This window comes from Pongo pygmaeus, chromosome 15 (assembly GCF_028885625.2).
Source record: "Pongo pygmaeus isolate AG05252 chromosome 15, NHGRI_mPonPyg2-v2.0_pri, whole genome shotgun sequence".
Taxonomy (NCBI): Eukaryota; Metazoa; Chordata; class Mammalia; order Primates; family Hominidae; genus Pongo; species Pongo pygmaeus.
Window position 1 is genome coordinate 24,625,778 of NC_072388.2, and position 23,072 is coordinate 24,648,849.

Genomic DNA, 23,072 nt, shown 5'->3' on the forward strand with positions numbered 1-23,072 from the left:
GGTGGCCAATAAATTGGCTGCTGCTGCTGCTGGGTTGGCACTGGCAGCTGCTGCAGCCAAAGCCCCTGTTGCTGCTGCTTGACTGAGACCTAAACCTAATGTGTTGAGATTATATCCATAGCTGGCTAATGTATTAAGTGCAGAGGTGATGGCCACCAGGTCATTGCCTGTGAAGCCAGATAAAACTGCTGGAAAGGCTGCAACGCCAGCAAGGTTAGCATGTCCTAATAGCCCTGCGGCTGCTGCAGCAGTTGGTAACACTTCAGCAGTGTTTGCATAAGGAGATCCGGTTGGATTGGAATTTGCCACTGGACCTGTCACATTGGCATAACTGATATTGAGACAGCTGCCACTTTGTGGATCCTCTTGTATCTTCTGGATGATAAGTTCAACAGCTTTTCGGTTTTGTTCAGGTTCTCCACTCACAGTGACAACCCTCTCTTGCAAGTTGATCCCATCAGGTTTCTGGGAAAGCTGCACCCAAGCCCCTGACTGCTCCATTATAGCCTTCACAGTAGCACCTCCCTTCCCTATTATCAGACCTGCTGTGCTGTTGGGAACTATAATCTTTACCTGTAATTAAAAAAAATACGTATAAATAATACTTCTGTTTTGTGCATATACATTATATTACTTTGCTATCCTAGAAAAGTAAAATAATAAATTGAAAATTAGTTTAAACATAATTTATGAAAGACAGAAATATCACAACTTTAAAATGACTTTTATCACACTTTAATACAACTACCTTGTAAAATTAGAATTTTCAAAGGAAAAACTCAATTTTCAGGTCAAAATTATGAAATAAAATTTTTCCTTGAGTCACTGTGCATTTTGCAATAGAATTTATAAGAAATCAGTATCTTAACAAGAGGGAATCATAACTATACATCAAAGGTAACATTTTTATATAGCTCCAAAAATCACAATGCTGTTGATGATTCTTCACCTATTGTAACTTTAAAAAAATGCTTTGTTCTAAAACATTTAAAAAACAAAGAATGCAGAATTAAAAAGCAAAGTTAATAAAGATAACAGTAGGAAAGTTCAAGCCTGAGTCCCTTCAAAACATTAATTTCATGTTCCTTATCACCCAGTAATTTTTTTGTTATTAAAGATAGCTTACTTGTTTCACAACTGTTCTCAGAGATAAAGGTCAGTAAAATTATTAGCATTTTCATTTAAACTGACATACGAAATATAACTTCATAATAGTGAGTTATTTCTAAATAATTAATAATTTTTAATTTTTCAATGGCTTGGGGTAGATTAACCCTATTTAAGAATTATATTACCTAGCTGCACTATCTATATTTGTAAAATAATTAGTCTAATTATTCGCTTTTTTGGCTATCATTGCTACATTTTTAAAATTAGGGCTTACTACCATCTTACCAAATGGTACTACCATATTTTCAGAGGATACTGAAAAACTACTGCAGTGACATGAATACTCAATCCAATATGACCACATATAGACATCTTTATTTGTATTGAAACATCCAGCCACAAAAATCAGCATATTTTGACTTATTTAATCACAATAAAAAACTATTATAAGAAATATCAAATCAATATGACATTTTCTAGCATCCCTAAAATTAAAATCTAAATACTAACATTTAAAATTATATTATGGAAGCATAATGACGCATATGACAATGTTTTATGTCTCACTGGGTAGGTCAAAACTTGTGATTGTTGTGTTACTGACAAAGCACTGAAGTAATTGCTTTCCTTGTTCCAGACATTAAAATGGGCAGGCTAAAAAAATGTGCTAAAATTTGAGCAGGACATTTAGTTGTCTGACGTATTCTATAAGGGATTTCATTAGCTAATTTTTAGCAAGCATCTCTAATGCTATCTTTAAAACACAAATTTAGATAAGAATATTTTAAAGAAATACAGCCATGCATTTCAGGCAATTTTGTTCTGGAAGGTAGCAAGCAGAGAAAGTATAACTGCAAATTCTAAACCAAGTCACCTCATAAATATATTTACACATATAATACACACACACACACACACACACACACACACACACACACAAACCTCATTTTATTTCCAGGCACACAATTTACAGTAATAAAAGAAATTTAATTGTTTCATTACAATTTATTAATATAATCATTTCATTTTATGGACAATAGTCTAAGTTTTCAAGAACTTAAAAAGTTTGAGAAATAGTCTAAGTTTTCTTGGGAATGTTAAACATAAACTTCATATTCCCTGATTAAAGGGATTCAGTTTCAAGAAATAGACTGAGAAGTGTTTTTATAACATTTGTTAATTTTGCTCACAGACTTCTTTTTGTACAAAATTATTTGTCTGAAAAGTTAATGTGTTACAATTAGAAAGTTAAACTATGATTATATACTATACCAATTATAAAGATGAATTACAATCATCTTTATTTTTATCCCATACACATGAAATACTGAGAAAATGCACTTTTAAGGATTTAAGTATCTGAATGTTAAATATGATTGTATTTTTATGAATAAGCAATTCTTTTCAAAATGATAACCTTTTTGTAACATTATTGAAAACATCACGTACGGGTAAACTGCAGTGCTTTAACATATTTTTAATGAAGAAAAATGTATTAATCGGCCAAGACTTTCAAAAGAGCTAGTCCTATGTTATTTTAAATTATAAGTAATCATTTTTGTTTTGTTCAATGTAATGGTTTCCTGCATGATAACCACAAGAACAGTACAGAAAAGGTTAATTATAGGCTGATAATAAAAGGTAATGAAATTTTATTAATAATTTTATAACATTCACTCTATGAAATGTGTGAAGATATTAATTTCTACTACATGGCACATCAGTCTCACATTATATATGTTTTTTCACAGTTTTTTTCTTTTTAACTCTAAAACTATTATCTAAAACAACTTGCACATGTGGGCATTGCACTTACATTACTGAACATTAGCCTTTTTTAACAATAAAAAAACAATTTATTTTTCCTTCTTTTCAATACTCAAAATTTTATTTTTATTTATTTATTTATTTATTTATTTTTGAGAGACAGAGTCTTGCTCTGTTGCCCAGGCTGGAGTGCAATGGCACAATCTCAGCTCACTGCAACCTCTGCCTTCCGGGTTCAAGCAATTCTCCTGCCTCAGTTTCCCAAGTAGCTGGGACTACAAGGCATGCGCCACCACGCCCAGATAATTTTTGTATTCTTTTAGTAGAGACGGGGTTTCACCATATGTTGGCCAGGCTGGTCTCGAACTCCTGACCTCAGGTGATCCGCCCGCCTCGGCCACACAAAATGCTGGGATTACAACCACGCCCGGACAATACTCAAAAACTTTGAAATAATATATAATTTGAAATAGTGTTAACTTTTAATGACAGTAAACATCTCCCAAAAATATCCATATTTTTGAAAATTGAAGAAATATATGACAATGTCTATCTTCATATTAAAGGTGCTTTTATGTAGTTAATACTTATCCTCTGAATTTTAGTGTTTAACCATTTCAAAGAATCTTAAATAACAAATCTGTCAACCACAATCAATGTTTAATCAAATATTGATGTGGCCCCAAATTTTGTTGGCAAGATTAAAAAACTAAAGATGTGTTATGACTTAAGAGCAGACTTAATGTTTGCATCTCAGTAATTATAATATATAGCATTTTCTAACTTTAGACAATAGGCTATTCTGTATAAGACTACCAAATTTAGAAAATTAATGGAAACATAAATATAAAAAGTTTTCAAAATTTAATAAAAGTAAATACTTAATAGCTTACACAAGGCATTTATCACCCAATTTTTATTTTTGACAAAAGAACATGAGAATCCTCTTTGCCTTACACTGTCTTTTTTCTCTGAATAATTAAAAAACATATCCATACCTATATGCACACAGTATTAATCTAATATGGGCAGAGAGAGGAAACAGACTCTCTGAAAAGAAGTTGAGACAAAAAACTGAAATCCAGTTAAATAATATTACAAGGACAGTAGTGTTATATTTACATTTTAAGTGTCGGGCCAGAGTTAAGGAAAAGTGAAAGAGAGAAACATGGAAGCTTTGAGATGGTGGACAACTGAATACTGGTGGGAAAAAACAGAGGAGAAGCAAAGAGAATTATGTAAGATAGATTATTTTCTCTTACTTTTTAGATAAAGGCATTTACCAAAGCAAATGTCTGTATATTGATGGTATTTAAATTCCAACTGAAACGACAAATAGCAAATTCTAACTGTATACATGGATTCATTTTCACTGGTGAAGTCTGCTAATGCTCTGGCTGACAAAAATACACATATTCTTACTTCTAAAGATTTGGGAGAAAAGAACTGATCTTCAACGGCATACAAATTATTTGGTATAACATGTATAAAACTAAATCAGATATGTTCTTGACAGTTACAAATCGGATTTCCCTTCAGAGTTATGATTATATTTGCTAACATCTACCTAATCATTTATAAATGCTTACTGAATGGCCCAAACCCTGTGTTGAAAGCTGGAGATAAAGGATATATATGACATTGTTCCTGCCTTTAAAGAGCTTACAGATAGTTGTAGAAAATGAGTGTGTATCAGTGCAGGAGTCTTAAGGGTGCTGCACAGAAGTATATAAGGCTATAAAGGAGACACAAAGTTTAACTGGAAAAAGAAAGAATAGGTAAGAAAACCCTTGAGAGATGAAGATATTTCCCTAATGGTCTTTACACTCTTTTTTCACAACCAAGTATTTCCATAAATTTGGTCACTGTTATTTCGGTGTTGGACAGTTCCTGTTTCAAATCTAAACCCATTTTAGCAGTGATGAACTGCTTCAATAATTTTATTTATTTATTTATTTTTAGAGAGGAGGGTCTCCCTTTGCCACCCAGGCTGGAGTACAGTGACACAATCTTAGCTCACTGCAGCCTCGAACTCCTGGGCTGAAGCGATCCACCTGGTTCAGCCTCCTGAGTAGCTGGGATTATAGGTGTGAGCCACTGTACCCAGCTTAATACTACTACTTTTAAATTGAAAGAATCTTTACTTAAATCTTCCTTATTCTAGACTCACAACTTATTTATCAAAAAAAAGGAGATAAGATTAACAATACAATTATACTAATTATGCTAGCATCAACTGTTATTCAGAAAAAAGTAACAAATTTACAATTTCTCTATTTGTAATCACAAAAGAACTTCTATAACAATCCTATGAGTTTTTAAAATACCACATAAACTGATTTTAATATTGATATGTTTCTAATTAAAAATAGACATTAAGATATATTTACTCTTTCAACAAATAAGAACTCCAACTGATGATGGTTTTATGGCTATGAAGGAATGAGACTATCTATAGGCATCATATTTCTTCATTATCATGGCAGAAAAATCATAAACTATTTAATAAAACCATATATTGAAGTAAATGCAAAACAAGTTCCACTATAATTTGAGAGCTCCCAATTAATAGTATGAATTATTTTATTTAGGGCTGCCATATTTACTACACACATATGACATTACACTTACAAAGCAATTCCTATCAACAGTGGATACCTGTTATTTTACTCAGTCATTCAGTTGGTATCCAATCATTCTTCTTCTGGCAACAGAGCCCCTGTTTTCCTCTGGAAAACACCCTTTCTCATTCTTAGTGTATGTGCCTCAGATAAGGCTGACAATCTTTCAATATCTCTAGAACAGGGGTGTCCAATTTTTTGGCTTCCCTGGGCCACACTGGAAGAACTGTCTCGAGCCACACATAAAATACACTAATGATAGCTGAAGAACTTTAAAAAATGCAAAGAAAAAAAAACAGAAAAGTTTTAAGAAAGTTTACGAATTTGTGTTGGGCCACATTCAAAGCCATCCTGGGGCACAGGTTGCACAAGCTTGCTTTAGAAGTAAAAACATGACCCAGGTCTGACCTATTGCTATACTCACACCCATAACCTTTACTAGTTTGGGTTTGAGCACATGACACAGGATGGCCAAACAAGAGCATGAGAATTTGGTAAACTTGTAGATAAAGAGATATTTGTGCTCCTTATCTAGTAGAACACCAGCCTGGCATTGCTAGTGGCTATCTTACCACTATTATGAGAAGAGGAAGAACCTGACTGAAAATGAAGTTAACTCAGATAAAAATGAGACTGCATTTTTTGGCATCTGAATCTAACCCTGTCTAAAGCCAGCACAGAGGAAATACAACTCCCTTTTTTGCTTAAAGAAATTTGAATTTAATTACGATAATTTCTATAATTTTGAGGGCTTCCATAATTGGTAACTGACCGAAAAGTATCTTTGAAAATATTTTTACATTCTTGTTATATCATGCATTATTTGCCTATCAAAATGCTGATATTTCATTTTATCTCTTAAACTTAATAGTAAAGATATCATAGTTCTGGTAAGGAAAGACACGTAGATTAATTTACTTTTTACCATGATATACACTATATAATCTAACCAGATAAATGCCTTTTATTTTCCCAATGTATTACAATTTAGGATACTGAGGTTCCACTTAGTAGCATCCAATGGAGATACATGTGCCTTTTTGGGGAATCTACATTGAATTGTTGAACAAAGCAAATTGAAAAATGGTATCCTTTCTTTTGATTATAGACTTCAAATAAATAAATATCTGCCTGTGTGAATGACTGATTTGATAAAATATGTACAACAGATTTACATGAATAGAAGTATCCAAAAGAATTTAAAAAGCAGTTCTTCCAACTTTCCACTAATCTACTTTTGATAACCAAATCCAAGGCAGAACAGTTTTCATAGCATTGTCTAATATCTCTCATAAAATACCATGCCACCTTGTCTCATGTATTTTTACCTTTCACTCATTGCCCACTCGGATTTTAAACCTAGGAGCTATCTGTGACTTCTCCTGCTCCCTACATCTATATGTCCTATTATGTGCTGTTCTCCAGTCTTACTACTTTATCCTATCTAAAGCATAGTGTAGTATAATACAAATATAGAATTGGCCATTAATAGATATGTGGTCTTACCTTGGCTCTGCTATGTGACCTTTCTCAAATCACTTTAGTTTCATCATCTATAAAATCAGGCAACTTAGTGAGACTGAGGATAAGGAGTCTTTATTTTAGCATTATGAGAAAATTCTGTTCAAAATTCTTCAATGAACCCCTCCTTCAACTCCCCACTGAATTACCCAGACAATTTTCTAAAGACAAAATTTAACTTACTTATCTTTCCATTTAACACATTATTTCATTTTGCTCCTGAAACATTATTCAAAATTTAAAGATATACAACACTATATCCCAGGGAGGGATATAACTTAGGAATAAGAAAAATAGAAAAAAAAAATCTATGCTTTCTAGGTGAAGGAGGAACAGAAGAGAAGCACTTCAAACTATTCCTGTTGAGATGATGAGCACTCTAGACATAATTACTTCAAAAAAGAAAACTACTAGAAGTTAAATAACTATGAAAAAACTATGAAGGTCATATAATAATAAACTATTGCAGGAAAGCCCATTATTTAAAAATGAAAATAATTTGGGGTGTTGTCTTCTTAATGCTTACTAAACCAGATTTTACTAAATTGAGGTTATATTGATGAAAGGCTTATAAGCCTTCATCATCCATGTGTCAAGTTAACAAAAAGCTCTTTGAAATCATTATTATTTTAAATCACCTCTTTTTAGCCCAGCTCTTTCAGGGCACATATAGTAAGACATATGTTCAGAGTTCTTAATTTTGATTAGCAAAAAATGTATTCAACATATTTGAATATTTGAAATGAAAACTAATGTTTTCAATTTAATGTTGTAAATTAAACATTAAAATTAAAAAGTAAAAAATACCTATGAAAATAAAAATAGGGCTGTGTTCATTGAAGTAGGTGGTGGAAAAGGGGTGAAAGATGAGGATGGAAGCATTTCTATTTTATCCATTTTAAGCTTAAAATGCCTATCAGTCATCCAAGTGAAGATGCCAAATAAGTGGCTGATTAGGGGTCTGGAGGCTAGGGGAAACGTGGGAGTTAACATATAAATTGTATTTAAAGTCATAGGAATAGATGAAATTATTTAGGGGGAAGTAAAAGTGAAGCAAATTGTTAAATAATGAAAATTAAAGAATTAAGTATGAAAATATTTAATTTCTAAAATGATCAAAGATATTCAAGGTAGAGCAGCAAAACTGATCATCAAGTAAAAAATAAACCAAATATAAATCAGGGAGGGGGTAAACTATTATCTTTTTCTTTTTTAAAACATTGGTGTCAGTATATATTGTCTTTTGCAAATCATATTTTAGTATTCATCAAATTATGAAATGGTTATCATCTTTCACTTTGTTTCTGTCCTTCTGCAGTTCTTCTGGGGAAATTTCCAAAACAGAGGACATTGTACAATGTATTAGTACACTGTACAATGAACACTAGTACACTGCATAATGTATTAGTGTTTTAAGATAAGTGTTCATAAGTCAAAACACTGAATGTCATATACAAAGGACAGTATGCAGGCACTACACTATATGAAATTATAAAATGATGTAGAAAATAGCAATGCAAAGTTGAACGTATATATATATATACACACACACACACACACACACACATATATATGTAGTTTGGGTTAAATAATGTAAAAGTATATAATTATATTCAGGTAAAACAGAAAGGGAGCAATAGAGATTGCATTTCAGATGAGCTTTTTTCTCTTACCATATACACTTTGTCTTATTTTTTAAAAGCAGTGTAACAAAAGGAAATGGAGCAATTGTCCAAAATTAGGCTGCAGAATAAATGAATGCTCCAAAAGTAGAACAATTAAAAAATAATTTTGGCACATTTCTGGAATTTATTGCACAATTATTTATTGAGTGGCTACTACGTGCCAGGTATAATTCCAAATGTTGGGGATGTAGGGGTAAATAAAAAGGATAAGATCTCTGTTTTCATAGGTTTTACAGTCCAGTGGTATAATAAAAATAACAAAATATTTAAATGTATATACAGTCATGCACCAAATAACAAAGTTTGGTTCAACCACAGACCATGTATTCAATGGTGATCTTATAGGATTATAATGGAGCTGAAAAATTTCTGTCACCTAGCGACATTGTAACCCTTGTTAATGTCCTATCACAAGGCATTACTCATATGTTTGTGGTGATGCTGGTGTAAACAAACCTACTGCTCTGCTAGTTGTACACAAAGTATTGCACATACAATTGTGTACAGTACATAAAACCTGATAATGATGATAAATTACTGTTACTGGCTTATATATTTACTACACTATACTTATCACTATTCTAGACTGTATTCCATTTACTTATTAAAAAAGAAAAGTTAACTATAACACAGCCTCAGGCAGGTCCTTCAGGAAGTAATCCAGAAGAACACATTGTCATCACAGGAGAGGATAGCTCCATGTGTATTACTGCCCCCAAAGATCTTTCAGTAGGACAAGATGTGGACAGGGAAGACAGTGGCACTGATGATACCATCCCTGTGTAGGAGTAGGCTAATGTGTGTCTTAGTTCTTGTGTCTTCGTTTTTAATTAAAAAGTTTTAAAAGTAAAACAAAATGAAAAGAAACTAAATAGAAAAAAAGCAACAAACAATCCCATTAAAAATGAGCAAAGGACATGAACAGACATGCCTCAAAAGAAGACATACATGTGGCCAACATATATATGAAAAAATGTTCAACATCACTAATCGTTAGAGAAATGCAAATCAAATCCACAATGAGATATCATCTGACACCAGTCAGAATGGTTATTAAAAAACCAGAAAATAACAGATATTGGAGAGGTTGCAGAGAAAAGGGAACATTTATATATTACTGGTGGGAATGTAAATTAGTTCAGCCACCGGGGAAAGCAGTGTGGAGATTTCTCAAAGAACTTAAAACAGAGCTACTATTTGACCCAGCAATCTCACCACTGGGTATATATACAAAGGAAAATAAATCGCTTTACAAAAAAGACACATGTACTAGTATGTTCATCACAACACTATTCAAAATAGCAAAGACATGGGATCAACCTATATGCCCATCAATGGTGGACTGGATAAGTAAAACGTGGTATATATACACTATGGAATACTATACAGTTGTAAAAAGGAAGAAAATTATGTCCATTGCAGCAACATGGATGTAGCTGGAGGCCAAATTAATGCAGAAACAGAAAGCCAAATACTGCTTGTTCTCCCTTATGAGAGGGAACTAAACACTGAGTAAACATGGACATAAAGATGGCAACAATAGACACTGGGACTCCCAGAGGGGAGAGGTTGGGAGGGGGAATGGGTTGAAAAACTACCTATCGGGCACTACGCTCACTATCTGGGATCATTCATACACCAAACCTCAACAACATGCAAATTACCCACGCAAAAAACCTGTACACATACCCCCAAATCTAAAATAAATGCTAAAAGGAAACAAAATTAAGAAAACAGTGTACAGAATAAGGAAAAAGAACATATTTTTGGACAACATCTTAGTGTTTTAAGCTAAGTGTTTAAAAGTCAAAAGAGCCAAAAAGTAAAAACATTAAAAAATATATGAAGCAAAAAGTTATACTAACCCAAGGTTAATTATTAAAGAAAGTTTATTTTTATACAATTAGTGTGCCCTAAGTGTACAGTGTTGATAAAGTCTACAGTAGTGTATAGTAATGTCCCAGACCTTCACATTCACTCACTACTGAATCACTGACTCACCCAGAGCAATTTCTAGCCCTGTGAATTCTATTCATGGTTAGTTCCCTATACAGGAGTATATTATATTATATTACATGTGATACATGTATCATATATACAGGAGTATCATTTTTTATCTTTTATTCTGTATTTTTAATATGTTTAATGTACCTTTTTGTTTTGATATGTTTAGATATACAAATAGTTAACATTATGTTACAACTGCCTACAGTATTTAGTAAGGTAACATGCTGTACAGATTTGTAACTTAGAAGCAATAGGTTACACCAAGGGCCTAGGTGTGTATTAGGCTATACCTAGGTTTGTGTAAGTAGACTCCATGATGTATGCACAATGACAAAAACACCTAATGCTGCATTTTTCTGAATATATTCCCATCATTAAGCAAATGACTGTAAAATACGCATGACTGTAAATAGTGAGTTGATAAATGACAGAAAAGAACATCTAGAAAATATTTTAAAATTTTTAAGTAGGAAAATTCAAAATCATAGTTTTAAATGAAAATCATGCATTTAACCTGAATGCCCATTTGTAAAGAACACTTTATGTAAGAAAATAAAGTTAAACTAGGAATAAAGAATTTTTTAAAATTTTGAGTTGTTTATGGATTAATACTCTATGACATAACCAAACTAAATAAGATAACATTGGAAGTAAATGTCTCAACTATGTTTGAAAATCCATCTCCATTTAAACTTATGTAACTAGGGAATTAAGTTATAAGGAAAACTTTCACAATTTGGATTTTTATTTTACCTTTATACATTTTTGATTGTCATTTTTACCATTAAAATTAAATATTATTAGTTAAAAAGTCTGATGTGCCTTATTTTTGAAACGATTTATTAAATTATAGTTGCTTACAGGTATTTTATATTTACTGATTAGGTGCATTATATATTTCTTATTATTTTAATTTCACCAACAGTTTTCCTAAAGGCAATACTTATTTTAAAAAATAAGTTCTCTCTCATAAGGGAGAACAAGCAGTATTTGGCTTTCTGTTTCTGCATTAATTTGGCCTCCAGCTACACGCATTTTAAAAAATAAAATAAAGATATTTCAGTATCTTACTAGTAATGGGAGGTTGATTATTTACTATCCCAAATGACTGTCATTAAGAAAATGAAAATGTTATACATTAGTATTTCATTAATACTTGACATAAATAACCATATAAACATTAACATTTAAAAGGTTACTGAAACACATCTGCAATTTAACAAACTGTACTAGTAGTCACAAAACTATATTCTTTTCATATATAAGGGTGAAATAGTTCATTTATAATATTTCATAAATCATATATAAAAATATACTAATTTTTAAACTTCTGTTACTCGGCTAAAGGCAATTTGATTGAAGCCAGGTAATAAAAAGGAACGTTTTCTTTTTCAAAAATATTTTTAAAGAGTAATTGAATAAGAAATATGAGCTAAGCCAAACACCAATAAAATGAATTATACGGCATTAGGTTCAGAATAAACAAAAATGATCAGTTTGTTGTCTCCGGAAAAATTCAATGACAAAAAATTAGAAAAACTAATAACCAAAAAGGCCAATTATAAATTTCTGAGGTCAAAACAAGGAAAACCACTTTTTTTATTCCAAAGCGAGAAGGTATCAAACTCCCCAGTTTTGCAAAATTACTTTTATCTGAGAGAATGATGAGAAGACATTCATGTATCTAAGCATTCTTTAAAAAAATTAAAATGCTTAAAATAAACTCGATAACTATCCAATTTTACTATTTTAGATATTTTCAATTTTATATGGCTTTGCTTGAAAAATGAAAAATTCTATTGAACTGTATACACACATACACAAAGCAAGAAGATAACTACACATTGTGGAATAAGGAGACATTAAGTGGTTTGGTTATATAAAGGCATGCATAACGTTCTGTCTTGAGAACATGTTGTGTGCAAGAATTACTGCAGCTATGGCTGCAGGGAAAACTTTGACTAAACAGAGAAACCACCTTTGCCTACCAAGTGGTCCAGAGAATCTTGCAAATCTACCTAGTATGAGCCAATACTAGACACAGTATTCTATGCATTTTACCAATCCCTGAGCCATATATGGGATGTAAAAAAAGGAATGTTACAGAGCGACTATTTCATTAACTCTTTTCCCTGATGTGTACCACTTTCTTCAATCTTAAAGTCTTAGGCGTTTCATAAACTTAAAAATGTCTTCATATAAAATCATACATTTAAAAGGGATTTTGGGAGGTCACATAACCTGATATTTACCAAATATTGTGTTATAATACTAACCTGAAAACATTACTGGTGTGCTGCTTTCAGTGGTATTGTTAGCTTGCCCTAAGGGAGATCCGATTCCCATCACTGGTGTGGATAATAAACTATCTACACTACAGCACACTAGCAAACTCAGAAGTCTGCAATGGAATGAGTATGGGTAGGAAGCACTTATTTAATCATATCCATAATTTTTGGCAAGAAAATTGCTAAAAAACCTTAAAACCTCCTAATGTAGGCTGGGCTTGGTGGCTCATGCCTGTAATCCGAGCACTTTGGGAGGCTGAGGTGGGCAGATCACCTGAGGTCGGGAGTTCAAGACCAGCCTGACCAACATGGAGAAACCCCATCCTTACTTAAAAAAAAAAAAAAATACAAAATTAGCCAGGCATGCATGGTGGCTCATGCCTGTCATCCCAGCTACTCGGGAGGCTGAGGCAGGAGAATCTCTTGAACCTGGGAGCGGGAGGTTGAGGTGAGCCGAGATCGCGCCATTGCACTCCAGCCTGGGCAACAAGAGTAAAACTCCGTCTCAAAAAACAAAAACAAAAACACCCCACAAAACTCCTAATGTAATCTGCATATAAAAATCTCTAAGAGAACCTCTAACTGTACTTAGTAATAGTCAAAAGTATTAAGCTAAGGTTAATTTATTATGGACAAAAAGATTTTTTTTTTTTTTGTAAATTCAGTGTGCCCTAAGTGTATAGTGTTTATAGTCTACAGTAGTATACAATAATGTCCCAGGCCTTCACATTCACTAATTATATCTAAAAGGATAATCATCCTTTGTATAATAATCCTTCACAGATTTAGGTTGTATTAATTAGTAAACACCAACTATTCTCAATGCTGAAACTAATACCCACCCTTCAACTTTTGTACAAATTTAGTATTTTTCAAATCACAAAGTATGTATGTTGTTTCATGGTAAAGTCTCGATGAATTAACACTTGAAAAAAAAGAGACAGTGTCATATAGTACACAATTATCAATTTATTATAAACTAATGTGCTCTTATCATGTGATAGTGTTTCCCAAACATTTCAAGAGGTGTCATGAAATATTTTATCCGACTGTTCAAATATAGATGCAAAATCTCATAATAGGTCTATTAATTAAGAATCTACATAGGTAATTTTGATATAAAGCTAGAGTTGAGTATTTTTCATGTTTTAACTCTAAAGGATAAATAAAATTACATATGTTACACAATCATTTAATTTGGCATAACTTTAAAATATGAAGCAATTGCCACTCCCTTTGCCAGCCAGTAAGTGCTTCCTCTAGGCCTGAAGCCGCTCCCCAGTGAGTCTTCTTGACCTCAATAAAGCATCAAAAAAGTAGGAAATCAAGACGCCAAGTAGCTTTAATGCACATGTAATGTCAAAGACAACCAATTTTCCACTTGGGAAATTACTGCTTTCTCTCTCTTAAAACACTGCATATACCACAACTGAAATAAGGATTTTTTTTCCATTCTCTTTTGTATCCTCTGTTATATTTTAAAAACAAAGGAGAGATATAAGAAGGGAAATGTACTGATTTTCATATTCCTTGTCATCACTCTAATAACACATGAACAAAGTTTTTTGACTATTAAAGATAGGGCCAAATGTTTCTTAGCAACTTAATTTTCTTCATATTGTATGACACTATTCTAGGCTAGTTTATGCAGATCTAACTCAGCATTTTAAACAGCTTCACCACATACTATTCTGCAATATCAGAATTTATTTAATCACTCTCCTGTGATTAAGGGTGAAATTGCTTTCCAACTTTTATCACACATACGTTCTTTTATTTGTTTCCAAGTATTGGTGCAGTAAGTTTTACAGGATAGATCTCAAAAGCTGTAATGTAGCATTTCTTGTATCAACAATGTATGAGCATGTTTATTTCTTGTATCTTTGCCAGCACTTTAGATTTATAAACACACACACATCTTGAATTTCTGATATGTGTATTATACACAAACATAAAGTTTTGTCTATCTGATATAAAGTAGTGCAACTGTGTGATGTTGATTCCAATTTCCCTGATGACTGGTGAGTTAAACATGTTTTTATATCTGTATTGGACATTTCCATTCCCTCCTCTGTAAATTGTCTTTTCATTTTTATATTGGGTTTTCATATGAACCTAGGAGTTCTTTGTATAGCCGAGATACGAATTAACTGTCATGTGTTCAACATATTTTTTCCAAATGTACTGTTTTCTTTTGCTTATTAATGGCATATTCTGCTATACCAAAAATAATAAATGTTTATATACTCAAATCTGGTAACTTTTTATGTTTTGGATTTCCTCCTTGCTTAAGTCATCCTTGATTTCATACACCATAATTTCAAATAGTCTTACAGTTTCAATCTTGAATGCATTGAGATTTATTTCTGCATATTGTCTGAGGTGGAAATTTATTTTCTTTCAGGTGGACAGTCAACATACCAGCACCATTTATAAAATAAAACATCCTTTTTAATAACGAATTAAAATTACACTTATATATTACTCTGGACCAGGCAGTGTTCTAAATATTTCTCATGTGTTCATTCATTTAAAAGTCTTGACAACTCTGCGAGGTAGGTAGTCACATTTTACAATGAGAAAACACGCATGGCAAAATAAAAAAATGTGGCCTCACACATTATAAAATTCGGATGTAACAAAGATTTGATTGGAAGCCAGGTATTATGGCTCAAGACCACAGTTCTCCAAATCCCTAGATCACACTTTTTCTTTATCATACATTAAGTTCCCATATATAGTCATGTGCTGCATTGTGACATTTTCATCAATGACAGGCCGCATATATGGTGGTCCCATGAGATTATAATGGAGCTGCAAAGTTCCTACTGCCTAGTGATGTAGTAGCCAAAGCATTACCTTTTCTGTTTAGATATCTTTAGATATACAAATACCACTGTTACAATTGCCTGCAGTATTCAGTACAGTAACATGCTGTATAGGATGTAGCACAGGAGCAACAGGCTGTGTATTGTAATGGGCTATACCATCTAGGTTCATGTAAATACACTCTATGATGTTTCACACAACAGTATCTCTTAGGATACTTTTCTCAGAACATATCCGTGATGCATGACTTTACTTGGATCTATTTCAGAAATATCTATTTACTTCATTTATCAATTGCATCTATTTGTATGCCACTTTTATTGTGACACATTTATAGTAAATTTTAATGCTGGTTGATCTCAATATTACTAGTTTCTTGATATTTCTTTTATTAGTTGACTGATGGTAATTATCAGGGATTTGTTTCTATATGAATATTAAAATCATTTTCTCTCTCTCAAAAACCAGAAAAATGGGAATATGATGAAAATTGTAATATATTTATATTTTAATTTAAAAAGGATTGATATTCCTATATTAAATCTTCCCCACGAAAATTATAGTAAGTCTATCCATTAAGGGAGTGTTTCATGCCTTTATATAACAATTGTATATTACTTAATATGAATTCAGTGTTTTTGGTTCAATTTATTCCTAAGAATGTTTGCAATTTTGATATGTATATGATACATACTAGGTTGAGCCACAGGAAATTACAATCAAATATCAGTAATTTCATAACTCTCATCCTAATGATAAGCAAAACACATCAAATCTAATATACATAACAAAATAAGTTCATTAAAAAATGGATGTCATGATATTTCTAGGACCTTCTTATATATTTCTGACGAACATTATCTTGATATCACACAAACACAATACACTACTCACACATATGCTGAAAGAAATACAAATTAATTTTTCTCTTTTTTTGAGATGGAGTCTTGCTCTGTTGCCCAGGCTGGAGTGCAATGGCGTGATCTAAGCTCACTGGAACCTCCGCCTCCCGGGTTCAAGCAATTCTCCTGCCTCAGCCTCCTGAGCAGCTGGGATTACAGGCGTACACCACCACACCCAGCTAATTTTTGTATTTTTAGTAGAAGGTTTCACCATGTTGGCCAGGCTGGTCTTGAACTCCTGACTTCAAGTGATCCACTGGCCTCAGCCTCCCAAAGTGCTGGGATTACAGGTGTGAGCCACTGCACCCGGCCCTAATTTTTATATTTTGTTGGAGAATTATGATAATATTCGTATTTGAGACAAGTGCCCAGCTGGTTTTCAAATTGTGCTCTGAATTCTATAAGGCATAAAATAGACGTCAAGCTAAGAAGGCTATGTTCTTTTAGCTTAATCTCTTCATTCAACTAAAAGTATTCTTTTCTAGTTGGTTTATATTTTTAGAGAGAATTCTATGCAAAATTTCATTTCAAATATTGTAAAAAAAAAGAATTTTAGAACATATAGACTTGTAAGCCTATTCTTTCAACTAATGCTAGTCATTCAACAAATATTTACTGAGGACCTACTATGCTCCAGGCTAGTGCTTCACATACATCAGAGAATAAAACAGAAAAAACCCTATCCTCCTGCAATTTACTTTACTCGGAGAGTAAGAAACACAATACACAATACACATGATAATAAGCCAAGTATACAGTATTCATGAGGCCATGGAAAAAAGCTTAAAAAACAGTAAGATAAAGGGAATCAGGAGTACGGGGGGGAAGGGGGAGGCCAGGTTGCCATATAAGGAGGTCAGGTAAGTCCTACGGAGAAGGTGAATTTTGAATAGACTAGAAAGCGATGAAGATGTTAGCCAAGCAGATCTCTATGATAAGAGAATTTCATGCAGAAAAAAGCAAGAGAAAAATACTGAAGTGAGGGTATGCCTGATGTCTGCAAGGGGCAACAAATGTCAATGTGGTTGGGCCAACATGAGTGAGGAGGCAAGTGGCAGGAAATAAAGAGATAATGTGGCAAAGGCCTTTTCTTATAAGTTAACTAAGGCCATTTTAGAGATGTTGGCTTTTACTCAGCGAAATGGTAAACTATTTCAGGTGGCAGCAAAGAAATAAAAAACTGAGCTATTTTAAAAGGAACAGGTTGGGGTAGTTTTTGGACTTACTGCATTTAAGATGTCAATTAGGTATGTAAGTGGAAAGCCTGAGTGGGGAACTGGACATAGTCTGGAGTTTCACTGTGAGAACTGGACCAGAGATAAAGGTGAACACAAGTTATGTGGGGCCTGAAGCATATACAATTTTAGAGGACATCTTTGGGAAAACAAAATTTAAAATTATGAACATAAAATTAGGTAATAATTCTGCATATGTGAGGAATAATAAAGATTAAGCTTCTTTAGTTCATGGTTGCTATGGTTTAAATGTTTTTGTCCATTCCAAAATTCATGTGTTGGAAACTTAATCCTCAATGCAACAGTTTTGGGAGGTGGGGCCTTTTGGGAGGTGTTTAAGTCATGAGGACTTGATTAATAACACTACAAAATGAGCTTTCAGGAGTTGAGTTTTCTCTCTTCTCCTCTTCTGCCATGTAGGAACACAGTGTTCATCCCCATTTTGTACTTCTGTCTTCTGCGATTTCAAGACACAGCAAGAAAGCCCTCATCAGATGCCAGTGCCTTGATCTTGGACTTCCCAGCCTTCAGAGCTGTGAGAAAAAATGTTCTGTTCTTTATAAATTACCATCACAGGTATTCTGTTACAGCAGCACAAAATGGACCAAAATGGACTAAGATAACAGTATATTTGTCCCACAGTGGAGACATAAATTTTACAGATGTCAGCATATAAAAGCCAAGGTAATGGAGAAAGAAGACTCAGAAGAATTCCCAAGTATTGAGACCTGGAGCACTTCATCATTAAGTAGATAGGAATAAGAGAATAAACTAGCAAAGGATTCTGAGAAGAAGCAAAATGGACCCATGCAGGAGGAAAACCAAACGTGTGTAGTATCCTGGAAGCCAAGTAAACAAAGTATACCAAGGAGGTGGAAGTGATAAATTTTAACAAATACTGTTGGTAGATAAAGTAATATGTAGACTAATAACAGACTACTGGAATTAGCAAAGTGCTCCTCATTGATGTCCTTGGCAAAGAGTTTTGGTGGAATGGCAGAGGCAAAAATTTGACTGAAGTGGATTTAAGAATGGGAATACAGACACTGGGAAATAGAGAGTAGAGATAATACTTTGTAAGTTTTACTACAAAGGAGTAGAAGAAATAGGGCATTAGCTGGTGGGGGAAGTGACATTAAGAAAGTTTTGTTTGGTTTTCTAAGAGAAGAGAAAAAACAGTTGCACACTGATGGGAATGATTCTGTAGAGAGCAAAAACTTGACAGAAAAAGAAGACAGAGAAGGTAGAATTGCTGCAGGAATGTTCTTGAGTAAAGGAAGAATGAGGTTTAATGGACAACTGAAATGAATGGTTTTAGACAACAGCAGGGAAAATTTACCTATAGTAACTGATGAGAAGGCAGACTATGTGGGCATAAATGCTGCTTCATTAAGTATTTTTTGGTATGAGTTTGTGGAAGTTCACTTTTGATTGCTGCAATTTTCTCACTGAAGTAGGAAAGGAAGTAAGGTCATTAGCTGGGAGAGAATAAGAAGCAAGAAACATTGTAAGGGTTGTGGTAGGGACAATTCTTTGAAAACTTCTGTGATCTCTACCCACTGGTGTTACAACCTGTACAATCTTCTCCCCTTGAGTGTGAGTGGGACACATGACTTACTTCTCACTACAAGAATATGGCAAAAGTGATGCAATGTCATTAGCATGATTAAATTATGTTGTAGGGTAGAGGTGGTGAGAACGTTACTCCTGTGATTTGGTTCAATATATAAGACTCCATTTTTGCTGGCACACAATGTAGAGAGATTCTCCTACTGGCCTTGCAAGAAGCAAACAGCCAAGTTTTGAAGGTCCTGTGGAGAGGGTCTTGTGGCAGGCAACTGTGGGTGGCCTCTAGAATCTGAGAGTTGCCTGTAGCCAATAGCCAGTTATAAGTTGTGGCCCTCAGTCAAACAGGTTAAAAAAAAAAAAACCCTCACAAAAATTGAATGCTGCCAACAACCTGGATGAACAGGGACGCGTATTAGTCAAACCTATAGGTGAGAATGTAGCCCAGCCAACACTGATTGCAGCCCTGTGAGGTCACAAGCAAAGGGCTCAGCCTGCCTGGCTTAAGTCATGAGTGGGCTCTTGACCTACAGAAAATTATAAGAAAATAAATGTGTGTTGCTTAAGCCACTAAGTTTGTGGTAATTTGCTATACAGCAATAGACAACTAATACAGGATTGAAAAGAGAGGAGAACTTGTGAAATAGTCATCTAGAGAATAAGAGAATAAGAAAGCCAATGAGCTTATGAATGACAGAATTAAGAATCCATTTGTGACTTGTGGTTATGAATTTAAAGTGAGACCAATTATTTTTATTTTTATTTTTCTGCAACCATAGTAAGGGTACTATATATGAGCTACCTATTTTCATGTGTTTTATACAATTTGATAAATGCTTATAATTTCAAACTTATCAGTAAATAAACAAATGTTTATAAACACATATTTCTGAAATCATTCTTTTATTCTTTTCATAAAATTTCAGAAAAATTCCAGGAGAGCTAACAAGGACTAAGGTTAAAACCAAAATTTAATTTTGGTACCACTGATTAACAAAACCATTTTGTTGAATCTTAATGGAGTGACTGAGTAACTTAGTATTAATAACTTAGAACTAATTGAACACTACTGATTCTGTTTGTTTTATTTGAAAGTTAAAACATGTTGCTTTAAATAATTTGATCTATTTGCTATATCTTTATATCTGCTTCATATTTAAAACTCCATGTATAGAAAAATATCAAACTTGTACCGTATAATATGAAACACATGCACAGAAATACAAGTTGTAAAACTGTTAGTTCTTATAACAGTTCTTCAGTAGGGGAAGAAGAGCAATTTTATGTACTTTTAGGCAACAAGTAATTGAGTATTCTTACTAGAAAATAATTGTAAAGTAGTTTAAAGCAGACAGGCTTTAATTACAGAAATATTTTAGAGTTGAAAAAACAGCCAATACTAATACTAGAATCTTTCCAAAGGCAAAACTCAAAAGCTTTAATAAGCCATTTGCTTTTTTATTTACTACGTTAGAGAATAATCTTTTTCATTATCACTTGACAGATAAGAAATTAAATAAACATAACCTAACATTTATATGATGTTTATTACATTCAAGACACTGTTCTAAGAAGAGGTAACTGTTCTTCATTTCTTATGTCAATCCTATGAGGCGATATTATTTGAATTTCACAGACGGGAAAACTGAGACTTAAGGTAACACACAAGACTGGAGAGCAGTGGCATGATCATGGCTCACTGCAGCCTCGAACTCCTGGCCTCAGGCACTCCTTCCGCCTCAGCCTCCAGGTAGCTAGGATTATGGGCAAGTGCCACCATGCTCAGTTAATTTTCAAAATGTATACATTTTTAGAGACAGGGTCTTGGCTATGTTATGTTGCCCAGGATGGTCTCAAACTCCCGGCCTCAAGTGATTCTCCTGCCTCGGCCTTCCAAAGTGTTGAAGTTACAGGTGTGAGCCACCATGCCATCATTTTATAAGGCTTCTCATACAGTCTTTCAGTTTTAAGGAGGAAATTATTATAGGACAACATTGTAGTCAGAGTCTGTCAGTCTGACCTATGGAAACGTGTTAAGGGGTCTCAAGGTTAATAAAGTAAAATTCGGTACGTACTGAAACACGCCATCATTTTTAAAAGAATAAAAAGTATTTTTAAATATTGGAAATGCAGATCAAACTTACTCCTTGAATAGTTTTCTGTATTTTTTATTTTTGGTTTTCTGAATATTGACAATCCATTAGTTCTTTTTATTACAATTAGCTTAAGATGATCATATTAGAACCTATTTTCTTATCTTGGTTGTATACTTCCAGATATAAGTCAGTATAGCAAAGCTAAATTAATCAAGACTATCGACAAGAAACAAATGAACAGCAAAAAACACATTTCCTTCTGCCCTACCACATGATTAGAATCTACTGGAAAATACTGTTGGGGAGAAAATAATTACAAAGTATTAATAATATGAAAGATTGATGATAACAATTCTTTCAATGAATTACGGATTTTGTTTTGTTCTTCTCTTATATCTTGCTTCAGATATCCAGGAGATATTATGCTTCTTTGTACAAGAACAGAAGAAAACAGAGTATAAGTAACAATATAACAGAGTATAGTGGACACAATATAAGATTACAAATGACTTATTATTTCAAAACAGCAAAATTTAGATTTGGCAAGGGTAAATGTAGTACTTTATCTAGAGGGTAAAATACAACATTAGTAAACTAAAATATATAATTCGCCTTTTAAAGAAACCATTTTATAAAGATTCACAAGTTCACATAAGAATAAATGAAAGAAAATACAAATTTAGCTTCAAAGGCAAAATTATTAAGGAGGTTTTCTTTTCTAGATCCAAGGTTTTTTACCTTGAGAAAAATCATTTGTTTTATTTGTATTGTGGTTGTGTTTGTCATGTTTACATTTGGAAAAGACTGAACTATAAAGTACAAAAGAAATATTAAAAACACAAAATCAGTTGTTTTCCTAAAAGGTTTTTATACCATATAATTAAAACTCTGTAAAAGATAAGGTATGTAGAGTAAAAATGTAAGTATACTTTTAAACTTCATGCATTTGTAATACAAGCTTGGTTGTCACTTTATGTAATACCATTTCCTTCAAAGAGAAGTGTTGGGTTTTACAACACTGGAGATGTGTACGTTACTAACCACTTTATTGGGCCTAAAAATGTTTGCATTATAAAATGCTTTTGTTTGAAGGGAACGCTATTGCATAAAATGAAAATCAAACCTGTAGTATAAAATATCTTCCTAAATGTTAGTTTTGCTTCCAGTTATTATATTTAAATCTTTCTTCAGGTTGCAAAAGTATTAGGATAAAAAAATCAGCAAAATAGTTCTGATAGTCTTATATTAGATAATACACAAAGGCCACATTTAATATATTTAGCAAATATAGTTCAAAGTTAATAATTTGTTAGTCAGCTATATGAAAAATATGTTAAACAGATAAGCTTATCTTTAACATTTAAATAACCCCATAAAGCCTTTTATTATTAAAACAAGCAAAAATATTAAAGAAAATAACATTTCTCACCTAAATGAAGCTCAAC

At 33.0% G+C, this 23,072-nt stretch overlaps 1 protein-coding gene across 5 annotated transcripts in view; it reads right to left on the minus strand.

Annotated features, from left to right (window-relative positions):
- NOVA1 (NOVA alternative splicing regulator 1) overlaps positions 1–23,072 on the minus strand; it is a 149,389-nt gene that overhangs the window by 2,503 nt on the left and 123,814 nt on the right. For 4 of the 5 annotated variants that reach the window (XM_054448344.2, XM_054448345.2, XM_054448346.2 and 1 more), the window contains one exon: positions 1–573. This exon is cut by the window's left edge and continues 2,503 nt beyond it. In XM_054448344.2, coding sequence (XP_054304319.1) covers positions 1–573 — 573 coding nt within the window. Of the gene's footprint in view, positions 574–21,683; positions 22,056–23,072 lie in introns of those variants that run through there. The other variant, XM_054448347.2, reaches the window with a different exon arrangement.